Genomic DNA, 19,754 nt, shown 5'->3' with positions numbered 1-19,754 from the left:
ATACATAAATAAATGCGTACAGAAAAATGACCTAAAGTCATACATATTCTCTCCTGCAAGTGAGAACCTCAGAACGCTTTCCATGTAAGCAAAAGCTGTAGTAAGATTTCCTCAACCAGAGCTCAGGGACTAATAGTTATGAGAAAATCCCCAAACATAAGAACAAATCCCAAACTATTTTTTTTTTGCACTTCAGGGGGAAAAAAAAGGCAAAGTTCCAATCATTTTTACAGTACAAAAATTTTATTTTTTGTTAGGATAATTTAAAGTTTAAAACTGAAGTAGACGTATTCATTTTACAAACAAGATATTCTTTAATAAGTAAGACCATTAAAAACAGTAAACAAAAAAGCTGTCTTTACAAAAAGCTCTGTGCATAGCAACTTTATACTGTATATAACTGACAAAGCAAAACGATAAAAGGAAACTATACAGTTTGAAAATGAGACCTTACTGTACAAAAGGTAGAGAAGATAATGGTTTTTAAACCATGCATATTGAAATGTGCAAAGAAAAACTGGAAAAAATATGATGCTATAACAAAAAAAAATCAGATAAATAATGAAGTAAATTGTCCCTTTACATGGAAAATCTTACACAGCTCCTCTTACAAAGATAGGATAGAATTTGTAGTTACCTATAGAAATACTCGTATTCCAAGTGGCACAAAAGTAACCTGGGACCGGAATGACTCAACAGCAAGACTGAAGAGGAGAGAGTAGCTTTGTTTTTAATTTATTAGTACACTAAAAATAATCCGTACACACATTTGTACAATTAAATAGATCTGTCGCTGCCAAGGTTCTAGCTGAATGGTCAAGGATGTCTGGTATTTAGTTACACACATTTTTCGGTGTCAAGCTATCAACAAATTCTACAATCATTTTGAAGACAGTACTCCACTCATCTTCATGCAAGAGCAAAATTCACAGATTCTAAAAGCAATGCTACTTAAAAAAACATTTCCTTATGTTGGATTGGCTCGAATCCAGGTCTAAACACGCTTAGTTTTGTTCTGCCTTCACTTTTGGATGGTGGTGTTTGTATTCCACACACTCTTCCTCTTCGATCAGAATTTTCACAGGGAACTTTCTCTGGTGCGTTCCCTATGTTTTGGTGCTGTAAGCCCTGACTATGAAGGACTGTCAGCAGTAATTATAAGCATGCCAGGTTTCTAGAATCTTGGATTCTCATGTGCATAGAAATAATATTTGGGTCCTATTAATGCCAGAATGGATTGAAGGCAGGTAAGACCGTTGGGGGCTGGACAGCTGTGGGCAGGTATCAATGGGGCAAACAGAAGGGAGGTGGGATTTGTGAAGTCACCTAAAATTGGCTCAGATGCACTGAAGATGTGTTTCCATGAGAGCTGCAACAATTTCTGATGTTAGAACCCCAGACCGAAATCTGTATACAGACTGTACCGTGGTACCAATGAGGCAACAAGGAGAACCCTGGCCTAGAAAAAATGACGTCCTTACCGGAAATCCAAACGAGTCTAGATACATCTTCAGGATCACACAGACTTTCAGGACTCAGCCACTGTTAGCCACTCCTGCAAAGTTTCCCTAAGAGCTAGTCCCAGAACTAGGAAGAGTCCGTTGCAGACCTGGGTACCAGTGCTGTTTCAGCACAGAGGCCCTTAGTCTCTGACCCTGCTAAGAATCTGGGTGTCCATCTTTTTGAACATTAGGAGAGGGATTTAGGGCTTTTAACATTCTTCTTCCACACAACCATCCCATTCTTGTCTGGAAACTGTGTCAAGTTAGATACAGATTTTTTCAAGAAAGTTGAATGCCATGAAAGGGGAAAGCTGCAGAGAGAAGAAAGGACACGGACATTCTAAGACTAGTGCTTACGAGTCCAAGAAACAGGATCATCTTCCTTAAACCCTGTCTCTGAAGTTCCGTGGAGCTCATAACCTCTGTGCTCAGCCAGGTAACCAACAAGGAGGGGGCATGTGGCTCTATCAAGGGAGAATTCCAAAGGGGCCACTTGGGAAAGTCACATGGCTTTGGCTCCTCTTTAAGGCGAGACACGTCTTGCTCCGGGACGCAAAGCCTGGGACACACTAAACCATGGGAATTTTCCGCGCTGCTTGGAGGAGAGTGTTGAAAGCCAATATAAATTTTTCAAACATTCACAAAGAGTGAATACCAAAAGGGACATGTAGACTATTTAGAAAGTGGACGGAGCTGGGAATGAGTGGATGACTTTGAGTATTTGTGTACGCGCATGGACTGAATCTTTGCTTCTGCCTTGGGCTCTTCTGTAGGAATCTGTGGAAGGTTCTTGCCCATGGGTCAATAAAATGATGGGAAAAGTGGGGGAGGGGATGCAGGAGGGGGGATAAAAGTCTAGTAAGTAACTGCAGGAATAATCACACACCTTTTAAACTCGTTACTACTTGTTTGCATCATTTTCATTTTACATCAGGAAGAGAAATTCCTCTCTCTTCCAAAAAGGTCTTAATTTCTACCTCTACTTACAATAAGTTACACGTTTATTTATTTAAATAATTGTAAAACATTTTAAAATTTTTCCCTTTTTTGTTTTTTTTTTTTGTTTTTGTTTTGTTTTGTTTTTTAAAGAGATTAAACTATAAGCAAACACACATACAACATTTCATTCAGTTCAGGTTTCGTTTAAGAATGTCTTCCATGCTGGTACCCTGTTGTGTTCAATTTTTTTTTTTTTCTGCATAAACTAAATTGGTATCTGAAAGGCTTCATAGAAAATAGAAACTTTCAACTTTTTTTTTCCTACAAAGAAAAACAAATAGTATCCAAAATATTAAGCATGAATTGTTTGCCAATTTTTTTTCTTAAATATTTTACAAACATAGGAAGGTGGTTCTCATAATGTTCATAACAAAGAATTGCATTTCTGCTCTTAGCACTGACTACGTCAATGACATCTTTTGTCCTTGTCCCCAAGAGGGTCAGTTTGTGTAGCCACCATGAGAGCTATCCAGGAAGCGGGAGGCCAGATGAGATGCGGCTCCTTGCACACCCAAATCTGTCCGTCATGTTCGTTCTGGGGCACAACTCTCCCCAGAGAGCTCATAGTGCTTTCTTCAGTATCGGTCCATCAGAGTAAGTAGTTTTGTGCTATAAGAAAGCAGTTCCTCTTCTTTACATCGGGGGCACGACAAGTCCAGTCATGGCTGCAAGGAAAGAGTGGCACAGAAATGAGACTCAGAGATGTTGAAACTCGTGTCTATAACCCGGAGTGAGGGGCGGGGGGCTGGGACTGACAGAGTCTGGTACAATCCGGGGAGACGGTGCACTGATACGGGAAACCATTTTCTCCAGGTCTGGTCTAGCAGACAGCCCGGTCAGAGGCACCGAAGCCTTACGGAATCACTGACATATACACAAGGCTTGTTGAAGTTTTGTTGGGAGGCCAGGAGCTATGTTTGGTCTTGTTGTGTATCAACGGGTTGTATTCTTGACAGAACAGAGGTAAACATGTAAACTACTCACATCCTTGCGTTATATTCATTTTGTAGCATCAGACTACATAGAAGACTGTATGGTCTCAAATCAGTTGGAACAGGAAAGAAAGCTCCAGGTGCTGAGCCTATAGCGTCACTCACCGGGTGTCGTTTATGACCAGTAGGGCTTTCTATCCATCCTAGGTTTCTATCCATTCTAGCTGAAATGTGATGAGTTTTTTTCTTGTTTTTTTCTAACTAGCTCATCTTCCTTTGGTGCTTACTGCTGATACGCGATGCTCGTTCACTAACGAATGCCAATCCCCTGGAATAGAAGACTTAATTGTGTTCCTAATCTGGGAGTCACCCGATCTCCACTCCTCAGCCCCTAGCCAAGTGTGGTGCTTAAGGTCTCCTCCATCTAGTGAGGAGGACACACACAATACCTGTTGGGGGCATCGGGTTCAAGGCTTCCCCTTGATATGGGAAACAATGCAGCCTCGGCACAATGTGGAAAAGTCACACGGCAAAATGCACCCTCTGACCTTGGCTTTCGGGTGATGAACCCATTCTTGGGAATCAGCAGAGCAGCTTCCTTGCATCAAACCTGAAAACCCTATCTAGAACTTGATGCTTTGAGTTTTATTGTCTCTGTCTCATCTAGAGCTCACCGGATACATAGAAGCATTTTGCTGAGTGGTGCTGACCAAGCTTCTAAGCAAATGGCCGAGATTCTTCCTGCTTCCCCCAACACCACCCCTCTTCCCTCCTCCCCTCCTCTTCCTCCCCCACCCCTCCCTCTGCCCCTTCTCTCCGTGCCAGCTAGTCTGCTCGGGCAAAATTGTCAGCCGCCTATTTCCCTGCCCATACAGCCTTTATTGAATGTTTGTGAGATCTGGATTAAGGTCTTACACAGCTAGCAAAGCCTTAATTATTTTTGCCTGTATTACTATATATTGAATCGATGTAACTTTTCAATAAAGGCAGTTCAATTCTGGACACTCCCTGATGATTTGGAGACATAGCAACCCTGGTAATTATCCCAGAGTGTAGGAGGTTTTTTATTTTATTTTATTTCTTTTCCTGGAGGGAGCTGGAAAATGAATCAGGCACATAGTGCATAATATTATCTCGACAATCTATACTCATCACTGCAAATGCCTGATAAATGAGGTAGAAGCTGGGAGAGTGAACACTACACGTATAACTCTCTGGCAGTGGGATTCTGGCTCACGTTTTCAACTTTAACTTGTCCATTACACTTAAAACTCATCAGCCCCTTCCTTTTTCTGGGTCCTCGGGGAGTTACCCAAGCTGCTTAGGGCAGAGCCGCTCAAAGAAGAAGATCCACTGCCTGCAGGAAGAACAACAGATCTCACATATTTTCCTTCTTCCTACTCTCACCTCGGGCACCGGGTGGGCTGGATCTCCGCTACATGGTGACCCTGACTTTTTGCTTATAGAAACCATCGCCAACAAGACAGAAAGCAGACGTTAAGTGGAGAAAAAGTAAGCATGCTCACTGTCGCGAGGGGAGCGTGCTTAACCGCACTTTGTTCAATTTCTTTCTGCCTTTGGCGTTTTCCAGGAAAGCAATAATCCCCCTTTGGTCCAGGTGGAAAGCGGGTATGGGCAAAGGGTGAAGAGAGGAACTGCACTGTGCCTGTCCCCGGGGAGACAGTGGGCTGTCGCAGCACAGGCTCTGGAATCCAAACGTCTGAGGTCACCTTGCTTGTGTGGCCTTGGGAAAAACGACTTGACTGAGAACGGCGATAATGGTACGACCTTCCCTTTTTGGTCACATGTGCGGCTTGGGCAAGGTAATCTGTGTAAAGCGTTTGGGTCACTGTCTTGCACGTGGTGCTCCAAAACGGCAAGCCTCAGAGACGGCTGGTTGCACGTGACCTCTGCAGATGACTGAGCCCCTCTCATCTTACGGACCGAGTCAAGAACATCTCCATCAGCCTGTGACCACCCAGGCACCTCCGACCACACTCTTACTCTCCCGCCGTCTGTCTCTAGAGAGACGCGGCTTCGTGCTGATCGCCCCGGCCATCCCAAGACTCCTTCGCTCGGGGACTGTGGCTAGCTCGTTTGAAGCCAGCTTGTTTTCTCCTCCTAGGCATCAGCGGGACACCTGGTGGCACTGGACCTTGAAGTTCTAGTCACCTGATGCCAAACGAGAAGTGGGAGTCTGCACTCCTAATTTAGGCACGGCTCTCCCCCTCCACCTCCTCCCTACTGTCTTCCTTCTTCTTCAGGCTCAAATTGCCAGAGGAATTTAGAGGGAACTGTAGGATTCCCAAAGAGGCTCGGGACATTTCAGCGATTCTATAGAAAGGAGACTAGATCCCAGAGCCTGTGCCTACGCGCAGCTGATAAAATCGTCACTCCTGCCGACACGGAACGTGTGGCTCAGCCACCTCCTCAGTCTAATTATTCTGACCTGTGGGGGACCAGAAGCTCACATGGCTGAGGACCCTAGGGAGGGTCTTCTGGCGACTGCTGTCCCTGCAGAGAAACCCCACTATGACCGCACAGACCCTTCCAGCATTTGGGGCCAACTCAACTCTGAACGGGTCACACCACAGCTAGACTTAGGCAAGCAGCCACAGGCAGGGGGTGGATTCCGGGTCATGGGAGCCGGTGTAAGATCTGTCCCGGCATTCCTGAGGGCCAAAAGCCAGGCAGGGCCCATCGCTGAGTATCTTCTGCCCAGAAGATCTGAGGCAACCAGCTCAACTCGCCCAGCTGAGTGCACGCGCAAGAGAGATAAAGGAGGGATGGCAAGTGGAAGTGAAGTCGTACGTTTCCTCCTTGAAGTGAAGCTGGAAATGTTGGCAAGGGTTGCCTGCAAGGAGGAAAGCGCTGCATCCCTCCCGACTTCCTCCTACACCTGCACTCCTTCTTAGCCTTTCGGGGGGCCCTCGCTCTACATTTCCCCAGCGAGAACTGTGTGCCCCCCCCACTTGGTTAAGGGACGTGACTAAATTCACAGCACTTAGAAAGGGGAGACATCATCACCGACGCCGGCAGGCAGAAGGGAAAGATACACCAAATATTCAACAACCGTATCCACTTCCCGGTCCCGAGATGCGGCCATTCATAGAAAACGTTCTGAGCATATCCCCCAAGGACGGGACGGAAACCACTGGTTGTTGAGGAGAGACCAGGCAGGTAGTGACACTGAGCCGCGGGCTGAGACTCTTTCTCTATGGATCAGGCATCTAGATTAGAACCAAACAGATCTATATTGTCCCCCTCAAATATACAGATGTTTCCAACTACTCACACATTGGATGGCATGTTTCCCAGCTGCTTGTCTCGTTGAAGGTGAAAGAATTTTCAGGGACCTCTTCTTAGGGCTGAGCTTCCAGTTCCCGTTTCACAGTTTGTCTGTCCAGTCACTGGACTTTGAGGAGACACCGCTGTCTCTTATGGTAGAATGGGACAGGAACCTGCCGTGCCTCCCAGAGCTCTGCTCGGCCACAACTGGCAGATGAACCCTCACAGGTGACCCAGAGGGTCAGGAATCTACGCATAATCATAAAGCTACTAGGCAGATGCCGTCCTGGGGACGGCACAGGTCATCTGAGGTTCTGCTGAGCTCAGAGGCTCTGATCCATAAGGGGTTAACCAAACCTCTGCCCTGCTCGGTTTTAGCCAATGCCGCTAATCGTGAATGTGTTCATGTCAAGACATGAAAAAGAGCCTAAAAATAATGTGGGTCGTCAGGATCCATGGTGTTCAGCAGGTTCCAATTTGCTCTTTTGCCATCAGCTGGCTCCCATTCACAGCGAGATGATTAGATTCTCGTGCACTCATCACATTTGTGTAATGTTATGTCATACTCTATTTTCAGACATTGCTCAAAAATGGGTTGGATGGGCGATATTCATTTTTGTTCTTAGACGGTGTATGTCTTTTTTCTTTCTTTCTTTCCTGCCCCACCCCTGATCAGGCACCTGCTATCAATCTGACTGGCATGTAACCAGAACTCTCACAATGGGCTGGTTGCTCCCAATGGATCCTGTCCATTTGTGCCATGGGAATATGTATGCAGTGTAGACGGCAAGACAGGTAAGCAGCAATCACCATACGGTATCTGATGTGGCAACGAGGCACCTTCTGGGAAACGGTGACACGGCCCTGTGGAAACCAAAGGTCTGGGGAGTCCAGACACTCCCGGAGGGTGTATATGGCTCTATCATAGTTAACTCTGTGACCTCGAAGAGCTGTCCAACTTCTCTGGTTTCCTCCATCTTGCTCTTGGATGGAGTACAAGCTCAGTTGTACAAGCCATCTGTGACCCATGGTGAAAACACCAAAGCACCTCTTTGTAGGTACATGGTTAAAGATGGGGAATGATGCTGTGCTGTTTGCTCTTACTCTGCTGGCCCTGTGGCCCATCTAATCATGGCGGTACCAAAGTGGTACCTTTGCTTACCTCTGAATCCATTTCCATTGCCACTGGAGCAGGCAGGTGAAGGGGAGCCTTGTGGCCTGATGACAGGGGCAAAGGCACTCTTCTGTTTGACAGCAGGAAAAACTGAAGAGGAAAATGGAAGGATGGAGGACGTGCTAGAAGATCCAACAGTAGGACTTGATGACATGACTGGAAAGCAAAGGCACAATCCTCTTAGGAAGGGACAAACCTAGGAACGAAGTCCTTTCTTCAGGACATACAACCAACACACATTACTCATTGGTTCCAGGCATTGTCCCAGATTCTGGGGATTCAAAACAAAGTAGAATGCAACAATGTCCCCGCCTTGCCCAGTGGAGGGAACACACAGACAAAACAATGAACAGGTCCACAGTCCTACTGGAGGAACATACACAATGCTAAGGAGACTCAGCAGACAGAGTGCTCTTCTGCCAGGGAGTCAGGAAGACAGCAGCAGGAGGTAATACGATGATAGGTCTTTGCTCACGACTAGAAGCTTGACAAGAGAACACTAAGGCCAACATCGGCAAAATCATCAAATCTACTCAAGAATGGAAACCTCTTTTTCATCCTAAAAAGAAGTCCTGGCTGGGAGCTCTGCGCTTCCCTGGTAATTCTCAGCGCTCCAGAGGTTTCATCTACAGGGTTAACATCTCTGAGAGTACCATCTCTATGGGCCACTGCCTCATTAAATGTAAACGTTTATTAACATCTAGGAGATTACCTCTCTCTCTCTCTCTCTCTCTCTCTCTCTCTGTCTCTCTCTCTCTCTCTCTCTCTCTCTCTCTCTCTCTCTCTCCTTTCAAAGCCCCTGGTAAATGAAGTTGCAAGTTAGGCCCCTCTGATGTAATGTGTAGAAAAAAACACCAATATTAACACTAAAATTACTTAAAGGAAGCCAAAAGCTAAGTGTTGTAATTTCCAAGAAAAATAAAGGCAATTTCCACAATGAAATGCCCTACCTCTTAATGTCAGATACTCCACCAAGTTACATCATACAAGAAGATAATTTTATCTTTTCTCTTCAACTAGCTCAAGTAAGGGGTAATCTCCAGTTCACAAGGGTAAAATTGGCAGATACAGCATCTTGGAGAATAAGGTCAAGTTCCAGGGATTCATTTTAGCACCGTCTCCAGAATTCTGAACTGTCCTATGAGGTGGTGAAGGAATTACTGAAACCTAATGGTCAAGGCTAGGAGTGCTAACTTCTGCTTCGTATCTTCAGTGGCCCAGCTACCCAACAAAGTAAATTTTGAAAGTGAGGACATGTATGTGACTTATGGTTCAAAGACCAAGTACAGGGTGAATTGAAGGTCAACTGTTCTGATGTCCTCTGTAAGACTCCATTCCCATTTCTTGTCTCTCCATATTTTCTACCTCCATATGAAGATACACTTTGGGCTATGGTCACACAATTACATATATAAAATCACCATATAGCATCCCTGCAATACGATGTCTTTTATAGCCCAACTACAAACCAAAGACCTCAAAAAAAGAGCTTTATCTAAAAACTGCTCATCCTTACGTAGTCCTGATTGAAGCGCAGAAAGACGCATCTGAATACATGTCTGTCCGCAAGTAATAGGAATCAAGAGAAAAAATTGGAAAGGAGGATGAAGTCTTGGAAGAATCTCACATCATACTTGAAGATTAAACTGAAGAAAAAATTGGGCTAACTCACTATTATTACAGAATAGGACACAGGGCTAACCATTGGGAGTGGATTGTATTCATACTCTCAAGCAAAATCTCCTCTTCTAGCATTGGTGTTCACATCAATAAAATGAAGTTGGGGACCTTTCCCCTTTCTGGAAGGCACACAATTCGAGGCCAAAGAAAAGCTGAGACTCCGGAGGCCCTGATTCCGATCACAGTCCAATCTCCACCACTCCATGTGAACCATGCAGGCACCAAGATGGCGCCTTGACTTCTGAGTCTGCAAAAGCACCACCTCTCCTCCTACACCATGATAGAGGAGGGTTTTTATAACATTAGGGTTTTTATAACATATACACCCTTGATTCCATTTATATTCAGCATCTGATTCACTTTTACAAATACCTCTTCTCTAAACAACAGATCTCAAGCTAAAGTAGATTCATTAGGTCAAATGAGGCTGCCTCTCCATGAAAGAGTCGCCTCAAACTTCGCTAAGTAACATGCAACAATTGTTGCAGAGTTGAATAAGCACAGAGTTATAATATGCCCAATTAAAATACCTTTTTAGGAAATTTTTGTGAAATGCTAAATACCCAACTTAATTTAAAATTTAATGCAACTATAACAAAAATCCCAAGAGGAATTTTAATTTGTTTATGTCCACAGACTCAATTGTTATGTTTATCTATTTAAAAAACAACAACCCTATAAGAGCCAGAAAGTTCTGTTAATACTTCAAAAGTACTAAGAAAGCATTTATCTTAACAGATATTAAATCTTACGAAAAATCTACATCAATGAAGTCAGTGTTATATGAGTGTAGAAACAGGCAGACAAATCCTTGGAGAAAATAGAGGCCAGAAACAGACCTGGATATATATGAGAACTGAAACTTAATAAAGGCGACATTTCAAATTAATGGGGACATAAATGCATGGGAACAATATACAAGCCCCCCAGAGACAAAATTTAAAGTGCTTCCTCGTGTTAAACACTAAAGTAATGTAAGTGGATTAATGAGTTATTTGCTAAAACAAAATTATAAAGGTGCTAGTAGAAAAATTAGGAAGGTTATATAATCTACATAATCCTTTCAACCTCAAAGCCTAAACAGAACATCACGGAACAGATTTGCCCCATGATGCAAAACTTCCTTAACACGCAGAGAAAAGGCAAATGACAAATTAGGAAAAATCTTTATCATAATTATTTAGATATGTTCTTATCCTCAATAGCTAATAGGCTGTTATAAATCAATTAGAAAACAGAAAAACATCCCAATGAGGAAAATGGGCAAAGGATCGGAAAAGCAAAGTCACAAACATGAGTGAGACATGAGTGAAAATGACCAAAAGACTTTCATAGGCCTAAAACATGTTCAAACTGATTAGTAATTGAATGCAAATTAAAACAGTCATGAGGGGCGCCTGGGTGGCGCAGTCGGTTGAGCGTCCGACTTCAGCCAGGTCACGATCTCGCGGTCCGGGAGTTCGAGCCCCACGTCGGGCTCTGGGCTGATGGCTCAGAGCCTGGAGCCTGTTTCCGATTCTGTGTCTCCCTCTCTCTCTGCCCCTCCCCCGTTCATGCTCTGTCTCTCTCTGTCCCAAAAGTAAATAAACGTTGAAAAAAAAAAAAAAAACAGTCATGAGAGGTTACTTTCCACTTTACCAAACTGCCAAAGATTAAGGAGAAAGGAACAGGGCAGGGAAACAGATACTCTTCCTTTACTAAGGGGAGGTTTCATCTCTCTGGGGGGACTTTGGCAATGTGTATTTAAAATCAAAGTATTTTAAAATGTGCCCATTGTTTAACCCAGCAATTTAATTTTGAGAAGTTAATCCCAAGGAGATAATCATAAATTTGCAAAAAAAAAATCGATCCAAGGGCATTTTTATAATTGTGAAAAATTGGGAAATAATGGAAATGACCAAGCAACGGGGTAAACTATATTAAGTCTATAAAATAGAATGCTATGCAAATATTAAAGCTAATGTTGGAGAAGAATATTTGCTGACATGGAAAGATATGCCTCCTCAGATGAATAGGACAAATTACATCATAACATATACGTCAAACCCAATTTCATTTTTTTAATGATTAACTTTTTTTTAATTTTAGAGAGAGGGAGCATGTGAGCAGGGGAGAGGAGCAGAGGGAGAGAGAGAATCTTTTAATTTTTTTTTTTAACATTTGTTTATTTTTGATACGGAGACAGAGTGTGAGCCAGGGAAGGGCAGGGAGAGAGGGAGACAGAATCTGAAGCAGGTTCCAGGTTCCAAGCTCTGAGCTGTTAGCACAGAGCCCAACGCCAGGCTCGAATTGATGAACCGTGAGATCATGACCTGAGCAGAAGTTGGAAGTTTAACCAACTGAGCCACCCAGGAGCCCCGAGAGAGAGAGAGAGAGAGAGACAGAGAGACAGAGAGACAGAGAGAGAGAGAGAGGGAGAGAGAATCTTAAGCAGGCTCCACGCTTAGCACGAAGCTCAATCCCATGACCCTGGGTTCATGACCTGACAAATCAAGACCCTAACAAATCAAGAGTCAGGCCTTCAACCATCTGAGCAACCCGGGGGCCCCAACCCAATTTTATTTTCTAAGAACACGTACAAAGCAAAAATTTAGAAGGATGTGATATACATCAAAACTTTTAACAATGTTATCTCTGGCCGATGGATTATGAATGTTCTTAAATTTATTCCTTTAAATTCTCCATATTTTCAAAATCTTCTATGATGAACATGCATTAATTTTGATGTAGCAGAAACCAATAAAAGCTGTTAAACAAATGGAAAATCTCCTCTTTTTTTTTTTTTTTTTTGGTTAAAAATTATATAATCCTTAGCACTTTGGTTAACTTTGGTTAAAAATTATATAGCTTTCCTGGCTGTTAATGCTCCTCTTTGATTTAAGGCTTTACTACCTGTAAACAAGGTTGCCTGTTAACCTTTCTGCTACAAAAAAGCAGACACTGATAAATTTTCAAAATCCCGGGAAAAGCTTATTGATTATAGTGAACTTCGCAAGGCAAACATCACTCCTTCTGTCTGTTCTCCATTCTCAGGACCCAGGTCTGCATCATTGACAGATTTTATGGAGCCTAGCTTCCAATCTGTGACTTTGATAATTTTGTCACTTTTCTTTTACTCCCTCTTTCATTGATCCCCTGGCAGAATTCCATTTGTTGTGCATCAGAGAAGACACTGCAATTTTCAAAATGTATCTATCCATGACTAGAAGGTTATCCTTTAAAAGCTAACGGCGGTTGTCCCCGCACGGAAATAAAGCGTGTCATTTCTCTTTTCCTTTTTACATATACTTGCTTTTCAAATTGTGTATAATGAGAATGTTACTATTGTAACAAGGTTTCTTTTTCCTTCCCGGGGTAAAAGACAATAGAAATATGTCAAAATGTTAACAAGGTTGTTTTTTATGGTGGGAGTACGCTTTCTTTTTGAAACTACTTCCATATGTTCTAACTTTCCTATAATAATCATTTAATACTCTACCATAGAAAATGTCTTGATATCTGTTGTTGAAAACATAAAAATATTGAGCCCCAGGGCCCAGGCAAAAACTATGTAAATGAAGTAGGAGTCCCTGAGCACGGGTTGGATTTCTGCCCGTATAGATTCTGCCCCAATCTTTGGAATTGCTCGATGGCTACCCTGCTTTGGAAGAAGTGGTCCCACAAGTGTCGCAAGCCTGTTGAGTGGACCGCCTTTGGGGACACCAGCGGGCGCCATTTTAGGAAAGCTGATCCCATCCACTTGCAACTGAGAATTTCTCTGGACGACTCTCTCTCTATGGATAGAGGCCAAAGTAAAGGCAAGTCCGTCTGGCCCCCAAATCTCTGTGAACATGGGGAGTTAAGGAAAAACCACTTTTCTTCTTACAAGGATTGACTGGCCTGCACAGGCCCAGCTGGAACTCACCGGGCACATATCCTCCTTTGCATCGAGCCATTGCATTTGTTGGCGCTAAGGGGCCTGTCGGCATTTCATTATAACCCCCTATTGTCAGGGGTTTAGAATTCAGCCATAAAAACCTGCACTGAGCTGGAACTTGGCACACAGGCTACCGCCAGGAAGTGAGGTTTGTATGTGAAATTGAAAAAACACCTGTCCGGCCATTTTTGAAGCAGTGTGAGAGCGAAAGCAGGGAAGACGCAGGTTTTTGATACTCTGCGACGGACATCATGCAAATCAACTTGACCGAGAGGCTTGGCTTTTTATTTATTTATTTTCGTAACGTCTCCGGCAAGTGATTGCTCCGGGGCAGGGCCCGGCTGCATCAGCATCGCTTAAAAAAGAAAACGAAAAATCATAGACTGGTGTTTTCAGACACAAGCAACTGAATTGACAAAATGGTTTCCCCTGGGCTGTTTTTTTATATTTCCCAGAGAGGTTAAGACTTAGCTGGCTAGAAATACAGGTCAGATGCTATTGTAATGAACTCCATGGGGTATTCAGTATTTTTGCAGTAGGGGATTTTATTGTAATGAATGCACTGCTTGGAATCCATTCTCGGTTTGCAACTGCTTCGGACCCTCCTTCAGAAAATAACGGTGCGAGAGATCACACAGACCCAGGAGCAGCAAGGAGAAGGTTCTCTGTTGTGTGTCCCTACTCCTGTTGGGCAGGGTGCCTCTTTCTGGTCTGTATAAGCCATCTTGTTTTAATGGGTGATTTGAAGAATTGGGTGTTACCATTTTTCTTGTGGCAGTGGGATCGAATGATCAAGAAAGGATAGTGGAAGGGAGTTGTCACTGCTGCAGTGGGAAAGGAAGCTCCCGACCAAATGAATTAGCTAATAAGAAACAAGCACTTACCCAGTGGGCATATTCATTTAGCTGTTCCTCTTTTCTCTCCCTGTCACTCTCTATCTCTATCCCTTTCTATCTTTCTCTGTCCCTCTCTGTGTCTCTGTCTCTTTCGGTCCCTCTCTCTCTCTATATATATATATGTCTCCCTGCCTCTATCTCTCTCTCTCATCCCTACTCATCCACCCCTGTCTTTCTTTTGGTCTCTCTCCCTCATCACCACACCACATACTATATTATTATATTGACCATTTTTGAGCTACAAAAATGACAATTAATATGGTTCAGCTTTATACATGGATTTTTATTGATAAATGTATGTTGAACATATGAACCTATTTGGGGGAAAAAAGTAATTTCATGCTGTTTGGTCTAATAATGTATTATAAATACAAAAAGTATTTCCTACAGTATTGAATAATTTTAGAACATGGTATTCCGAACCTGGTGACATATTTCTAGTCCTATTTTTATGATTTATTGGCTACAAATCCTTGAGTAAGTCATTTAATATCCCTCGATAACTTAAAGGGAAAATGATAATAATAATTACAATCATAGCCACGGCATAAATTGTTGTGGGGATCCCCCTGGGGTCTATATGTGAACATGCTTTTTAGACTGTAAAGTGGAATGCAGTTGTGAATTACTCTTGTTGTCACCATTATTATGTGACATTCTTTACACAATGGCTCTCTTGCCTTTGTATCGCTTGTAGGGGCTATTGGAGATGTGGTCCCTTCTACACAGTGATGCATGGGAGATCTCTCTCCAAGATCTCAGCAACAGAAAAATCAGGTTTCTTCAGAGCTCCCCCCCGCCCCACACCAAGAAATGTGTGGACACAAAATCTTATGACAAGTAACGTTTCTCTCTTTGCTTTCCCATCTTGTAAGCCTCCGAACCAAGTTTATGGCTCTCTTGAACAGACTGAAGAGCATCCAGGTTAGTCCTTGGATTCGTCTAATTTTCCTATCCATATTTTTTAATTTTATCTCAGTTTCTTATAGTTATTATTTTATACTTTCAAAGCACTCGTCTCACTATTAATATCCCCCCGAAATATTTTTGGAAGACAATAAGGTAAAAACAAGTAAAGAACTAAACAAATCAAGAAAGCAATAGTTTGTTTATCTAGACCGCCATGATCTATCCATTTTTTTAAATTTTATCTCAGTTTCTGGAGGTCATTATTTTATACTTTCAAAGCATTCATCTCACTATTAATATCCCCCCAAATATTTTTGGAAGAAGATAAGGTAAAAACAAAGAACTAAACAAATCAAGAAAGTGATAGTTTGTTTATCTAGACCGCCATGATCTAATTGATCCAGGCCATTGGACATGACAGACACAGAACTCATGTCTTTACAGCAATACGATTTTAGTTGTAGTAGAAGAACCAACCTCTAGTCTCTCTGCTACTTGGTTACTACGTCCTTATCACACTGAGTAGACTGTTGAAGGTCATGAATTGAACAGATAACACAGAAATAACTCATGGGTGTGTGTCCACAGAGAACCACAAGGCTGTGAAAGGCAGCCTCCAGATCCTTGGCATGTCACAGCCTGAGCTGTGTGCTGCCCTTGACTTGCCCTTGTCCCTGGCCTGAGGGAACCATTCTGGTGAACAGAGGGCCTGCTGTAGAGCCTTGCAATTGGAGCCAGAATTTCAAGAACATTCCACTCGCTCACACAGACTCTCTATGGCGGCTTCTCCCCTGGCCTGAAGTATCCCCCAGGTAGGTCTGAAGAACACATATTCTCTCAGGTTTCTTAGCCCACGAAGCAACCCAGAAGAGTTTTCACGACCCCCTAGGACATCTAGCTAGCCCATAGTAGGATTAAGAGATCCGTCTCACAACACTCTCTCATGAGCAGCTAAATTCCATCTCTCGGAAGGTACGTAAGGAGGAGAGGGCCATGTAACAAAGCAACATGGGAGCATGGTGTGATACACAAATCAACCAAACCACAAATTCTGTGTTCAAATGATGGCCCGGCTCTATCCTCGCTGTGTGATCTCGGATAAGTCAACTGCTGTGCGCCTGAACCTCCTCACCCACAACAAGGAGGAAGTTCTTATAAGGATTAAATAAAACATTACATCCCAAAGTGCCTAATTGAGAGTGTGCATAATGGTAGCTGAAATGGAATCTCAATTCCCCTCTCCTGTCCATATGAGCCGCATTGCCCTTTCTTTGCAAAAAGCAAGTATCTTCCCTCTTTGTCTTCCTTCAGAAGGCTTTGAGCAACCAAGTGCACCAAAGTCCAACCAACGGCGAAGAGCTGAGGGCAGGAAGGACATTTCCTCGGGAAACTGGGTTCCTCCTCCACGAGTCAGTCAGATGTAGGGATGCAACTCTCCCTCAAAAGGGTGAACAGTAAAGCCAAGGGACAGAGAGACAGGGAGAGCCGGACAGAGGGAAGGGGCACTTACTTCCATACGGGGAGCCTGTGGGGGAGCCGTTTAGAAATCCTGGTGACCCGGGGACGCCCAGGTTGGCCATGGGGACGTTGCTGTAGCCGTTCATGCTGTTACTGGAGGTGCTGTAGTTAGACTGCTGGGGGGTGGAGCTGGAAGAGTAGCCCCGCGGAGAGATGCTGCTTGTGTTGCGGATGTACCCTGGACAACAAGGAGAAAGCCTGGGTAAAGGAACCGGCACACGCAGCCAGCACAGGCCGAACGTGGCGGCGTGAGCCTACGTGGTCCCCAGATGGCAGAAACCCCCCCGGAGCCACCCTTGGGCAGGGTGGAATGTCTGCACTTTGTCTTCAGCCTTCTATCCTCCTCTCCCTTCCCCATCCTACAACCAGGCCATGTCCCTGACAGCCCCTCCTTCCTCTTGGTCCCCATTTGCAGTCAACATCTCCGGCTCAGACCGAGGAGTAGTGACTAGCGGTTGGGTGCAGTGACAGCTCCCAAATCATCCTTCACGTCAAGTCCTGTGAGATCTCCAGGGTGTCACTGAGGAAGGCATTCTGGGGTCAAGTTGTGTACCGTAGCTATCCCTTGTCTTTTCGCGTATGTGGGGCCTAGAGAATAAGCAAACCAGTTTACATCCGCTAACCTAGTGTTTCCCAAATTTAACACACCACAGTATCTTTCCCAGGAGCAGTGGGCAAAAGGGATCCTGATAACCTCCCAAGGGCCACCAGGACTCTGCAGATCATGGCTTTGGGAACGTGAGTTCAAGGTTGTTACCATGCCCTGGGTGGGAGTGGGGAACATCTTCATTTAAAAATTGCTGTTAAATTCATCTAAATGTGCCATTCTTTGGCCAAAGACTTGGAAGCATCTGCCATCGAGTGCAGGGAGATCAGGTCTGTGGGAGGGATGGGAAGGGATGGCAGGGTTCTCCTACTTCTGAAACCCCAGCACGGAGACATCACCTAACCTATCCTGAAATAATCCATTTTGGATAACAGTCTCTAAAGCTATGTAAAAAATGACCCAAGTCAGAGAAGGAGGAGGAGGAGGAGGAGGAGGAGGAGAAGGGGGAGAAGAAGAAGAAGAAGAAGAAGAAGAAGAAGAAGAAGAAGAAGGCTATAATATGTCCACACCCACCCTTCTATAAGAAAAACGCAGCATGGGCACGAAAATGAGGCATTGCCTTCCGATGGATGAATGAAATTGGAAACAAAGCTATCCCAAAGTTAGGGACATGATTAGGAAATTTATTCCTTTTAAAACATGATTTGTGATAAACTTAGCACCTTAATAAAATCGACCTCGGTGACAAAAATCTTTACATGATATACTTCAGGTGTAGAAAGCACTGTTAACTAGAAAATGTGCTGCTATGTATTTGTATATGAGATAATACACACATAGAAGTCACCAAATAAAGCCAAGCCACTCACCCTTGGCTCCTAGGAAGAGAGGGCTGTGCATAATAAATAAACGATAATGGCAATGACTCAGCCTCCTTTCACTATTCAAGCTGATGATCCCAAGAGCAGAAGTGCACATTTGAGTCAAAGAGTACCTGTAAGTCTAGTTTCAGGAGGCCGAAACCATTCTAAATAAGTAACAGTCCCTCCTAACCTTAAATATCTTCAATTAAGGGGATTCGACCCGGGACCTAAAAAGCCCCAAATCTAACAAAACAGCACCTATCATGTTGAGATAATCCAATATGTGATCGGGAAGCGGGGGACACGCTTTTCTGATGGTACATGAATCAAGCTTCACCTCCCTCCACTCACGCAGAACCAACGTTTTAAATGGAGAAGGTGCTTGAAGCCTGCCTCCGGGAAAGGCTGTACCTTGATTATTTCCCTGTGTTGACTCTGAGATGCTGACACCAAGCTGGCTGCCGTACGAATTGATGCCCATCATGCCACCGTGAGCCGGAGAGCTGGAGAGAGCTGGGATCTGGCTGGGATTCCTGGGGACGCTGTACAGGGCTTCCGCGATGTCTGCGGCCCGCTTCAAAATGATGTCCTACAGAATGGCAGGTTGAGGTGAGCGTTTTTATTCAGCGCAAAGACTCAAGCTCTACCGAGTGTAAGAGGTCAACGTCTAACCTGGTTATTGTGTGGTGTGCCATAGAGGGCCTCCACCAGATCCGCAGCCCTTTTCAACAGCATTTCCTAGGAAAAGGGAAGAAAGGGTAAGGGATGAGCAAAGGTAACCCCCCCCCCCCAGTGGCAACCACAAAGGAAAATTATACATAAAAATCAAAAGTCCAGACATCCTCCCTGAAATATAAATAACTGGCTAAGGGGTCCTGTATAATTGGTGTGACAGGCAGAATATACCTGTACGTATAAATCCCGCTATAAATATGTATCTACACGGAATCCATCTAGATAAAACGGGTCCATACATGATTGCACTACCAAAACCAAAACGCGACCAGATTCAAGGTGGAGCTGGTTAAAATTAATAAGGTCTGGGAAGTGCCATTAAAAACTTTGAGACCATTCCATTTATAAGATCTGGTACTCTAATTAACCAGAAATTCTTCAAATGATTGACTGGCCTGAGTTTAGCTGCTTGCCAAGGAGTTGTTCGTAATACTGAAATGATCTTGGCAGGGCCTTCTGCAAAATTTTATTCTAATAAAGATGAATTCTTTCAATAATATTTCCCCCTGTTCACTTTAACCAGAGAGAATTAGTAATCAGTAATCCCTTTCGTCTCATTTTGTCTTTTCCACCTCCTGCTTTGAACAGCCTCTTAAATTGCTATTAACCTACTTTCCAGATATCATCTAATTTAATGGTGGGGCTGGGGATTTTTCCAAGAGGAGAAATAAAGGTGTGATGGAGAAGCGAATGTGGTACTTGAATTTTACTCACAGTACAGAGAAGAGAACACGGCATATTATAACGTGTGTACTCAAAATGCGAGTAGAGACGTTAAAGTTTAATAATGTCTCC

At 43.7% G+C, this 19,754-nt stretch overlaps 1 protein-coding gene across 2 annotated transcripts in view; it reads right to left on the bottom strand.

Annotated features, from left to right (window-relative positions):
* Window positions 1–290: 290 nt before the first annotated feature.
* EBF2 (EBF transcription factor 2) overlaps window positions 291–19,754 on the bottom strand; it is a 198,703-nt gene continuing 179,239 nt past the window's right edge. Inside the window, exons 12-16 of one of the 2 annotated variants that reach the window (XM_023252458.2) lie at window positions 18,897–18,962; window positions 18,636–18,813; window positions 16,807–16,992; window positions 7,884–8,051; window positions 291–3,166 (exon numbers count right to left, since the gene is read on the bottom strand). In XM_023252458.2, the coding sequence (XP_023108226.1) occupies window positions 3,135–3,166; window positions 7,884–8,051; window positions 16,807–16,992; window positions 18,636–18,813; window positions 18,897–18,962 (630 nt within the window). In that variant the 3' untranslated portion in view covers window positions 291–3,134. The remainder of the gene's footprint in view (window positions 3,167–7,883; window positions 8,052–16,806; window positions 16,993–18,635; window positions 18,814–18,896; window positions 18,963–19,754) is intronic. The other variant, XM_023252459.2, reaches the window with a different exon arrangement.

Source organism: Felis catus, chromosome B1, assembly GCF_018350175.1.
Source record: "Felis catus isolate Fca126 chromosome B1, F.catus_Fca126_mat1.0, whole genome shotgun sequence".
Classification (NCBI taxonomy): domain Eukaryota; kingdom Metazoa; phylum Chordata; class Mammalia; order Carnivora; family Felidae; genus Felis; species Felis catus.
The sequence above is the reverse complement of the archived record's forward strand: the minus strand, read 5'-3'. Positions and strand labels throughout refer to the sequence as shown.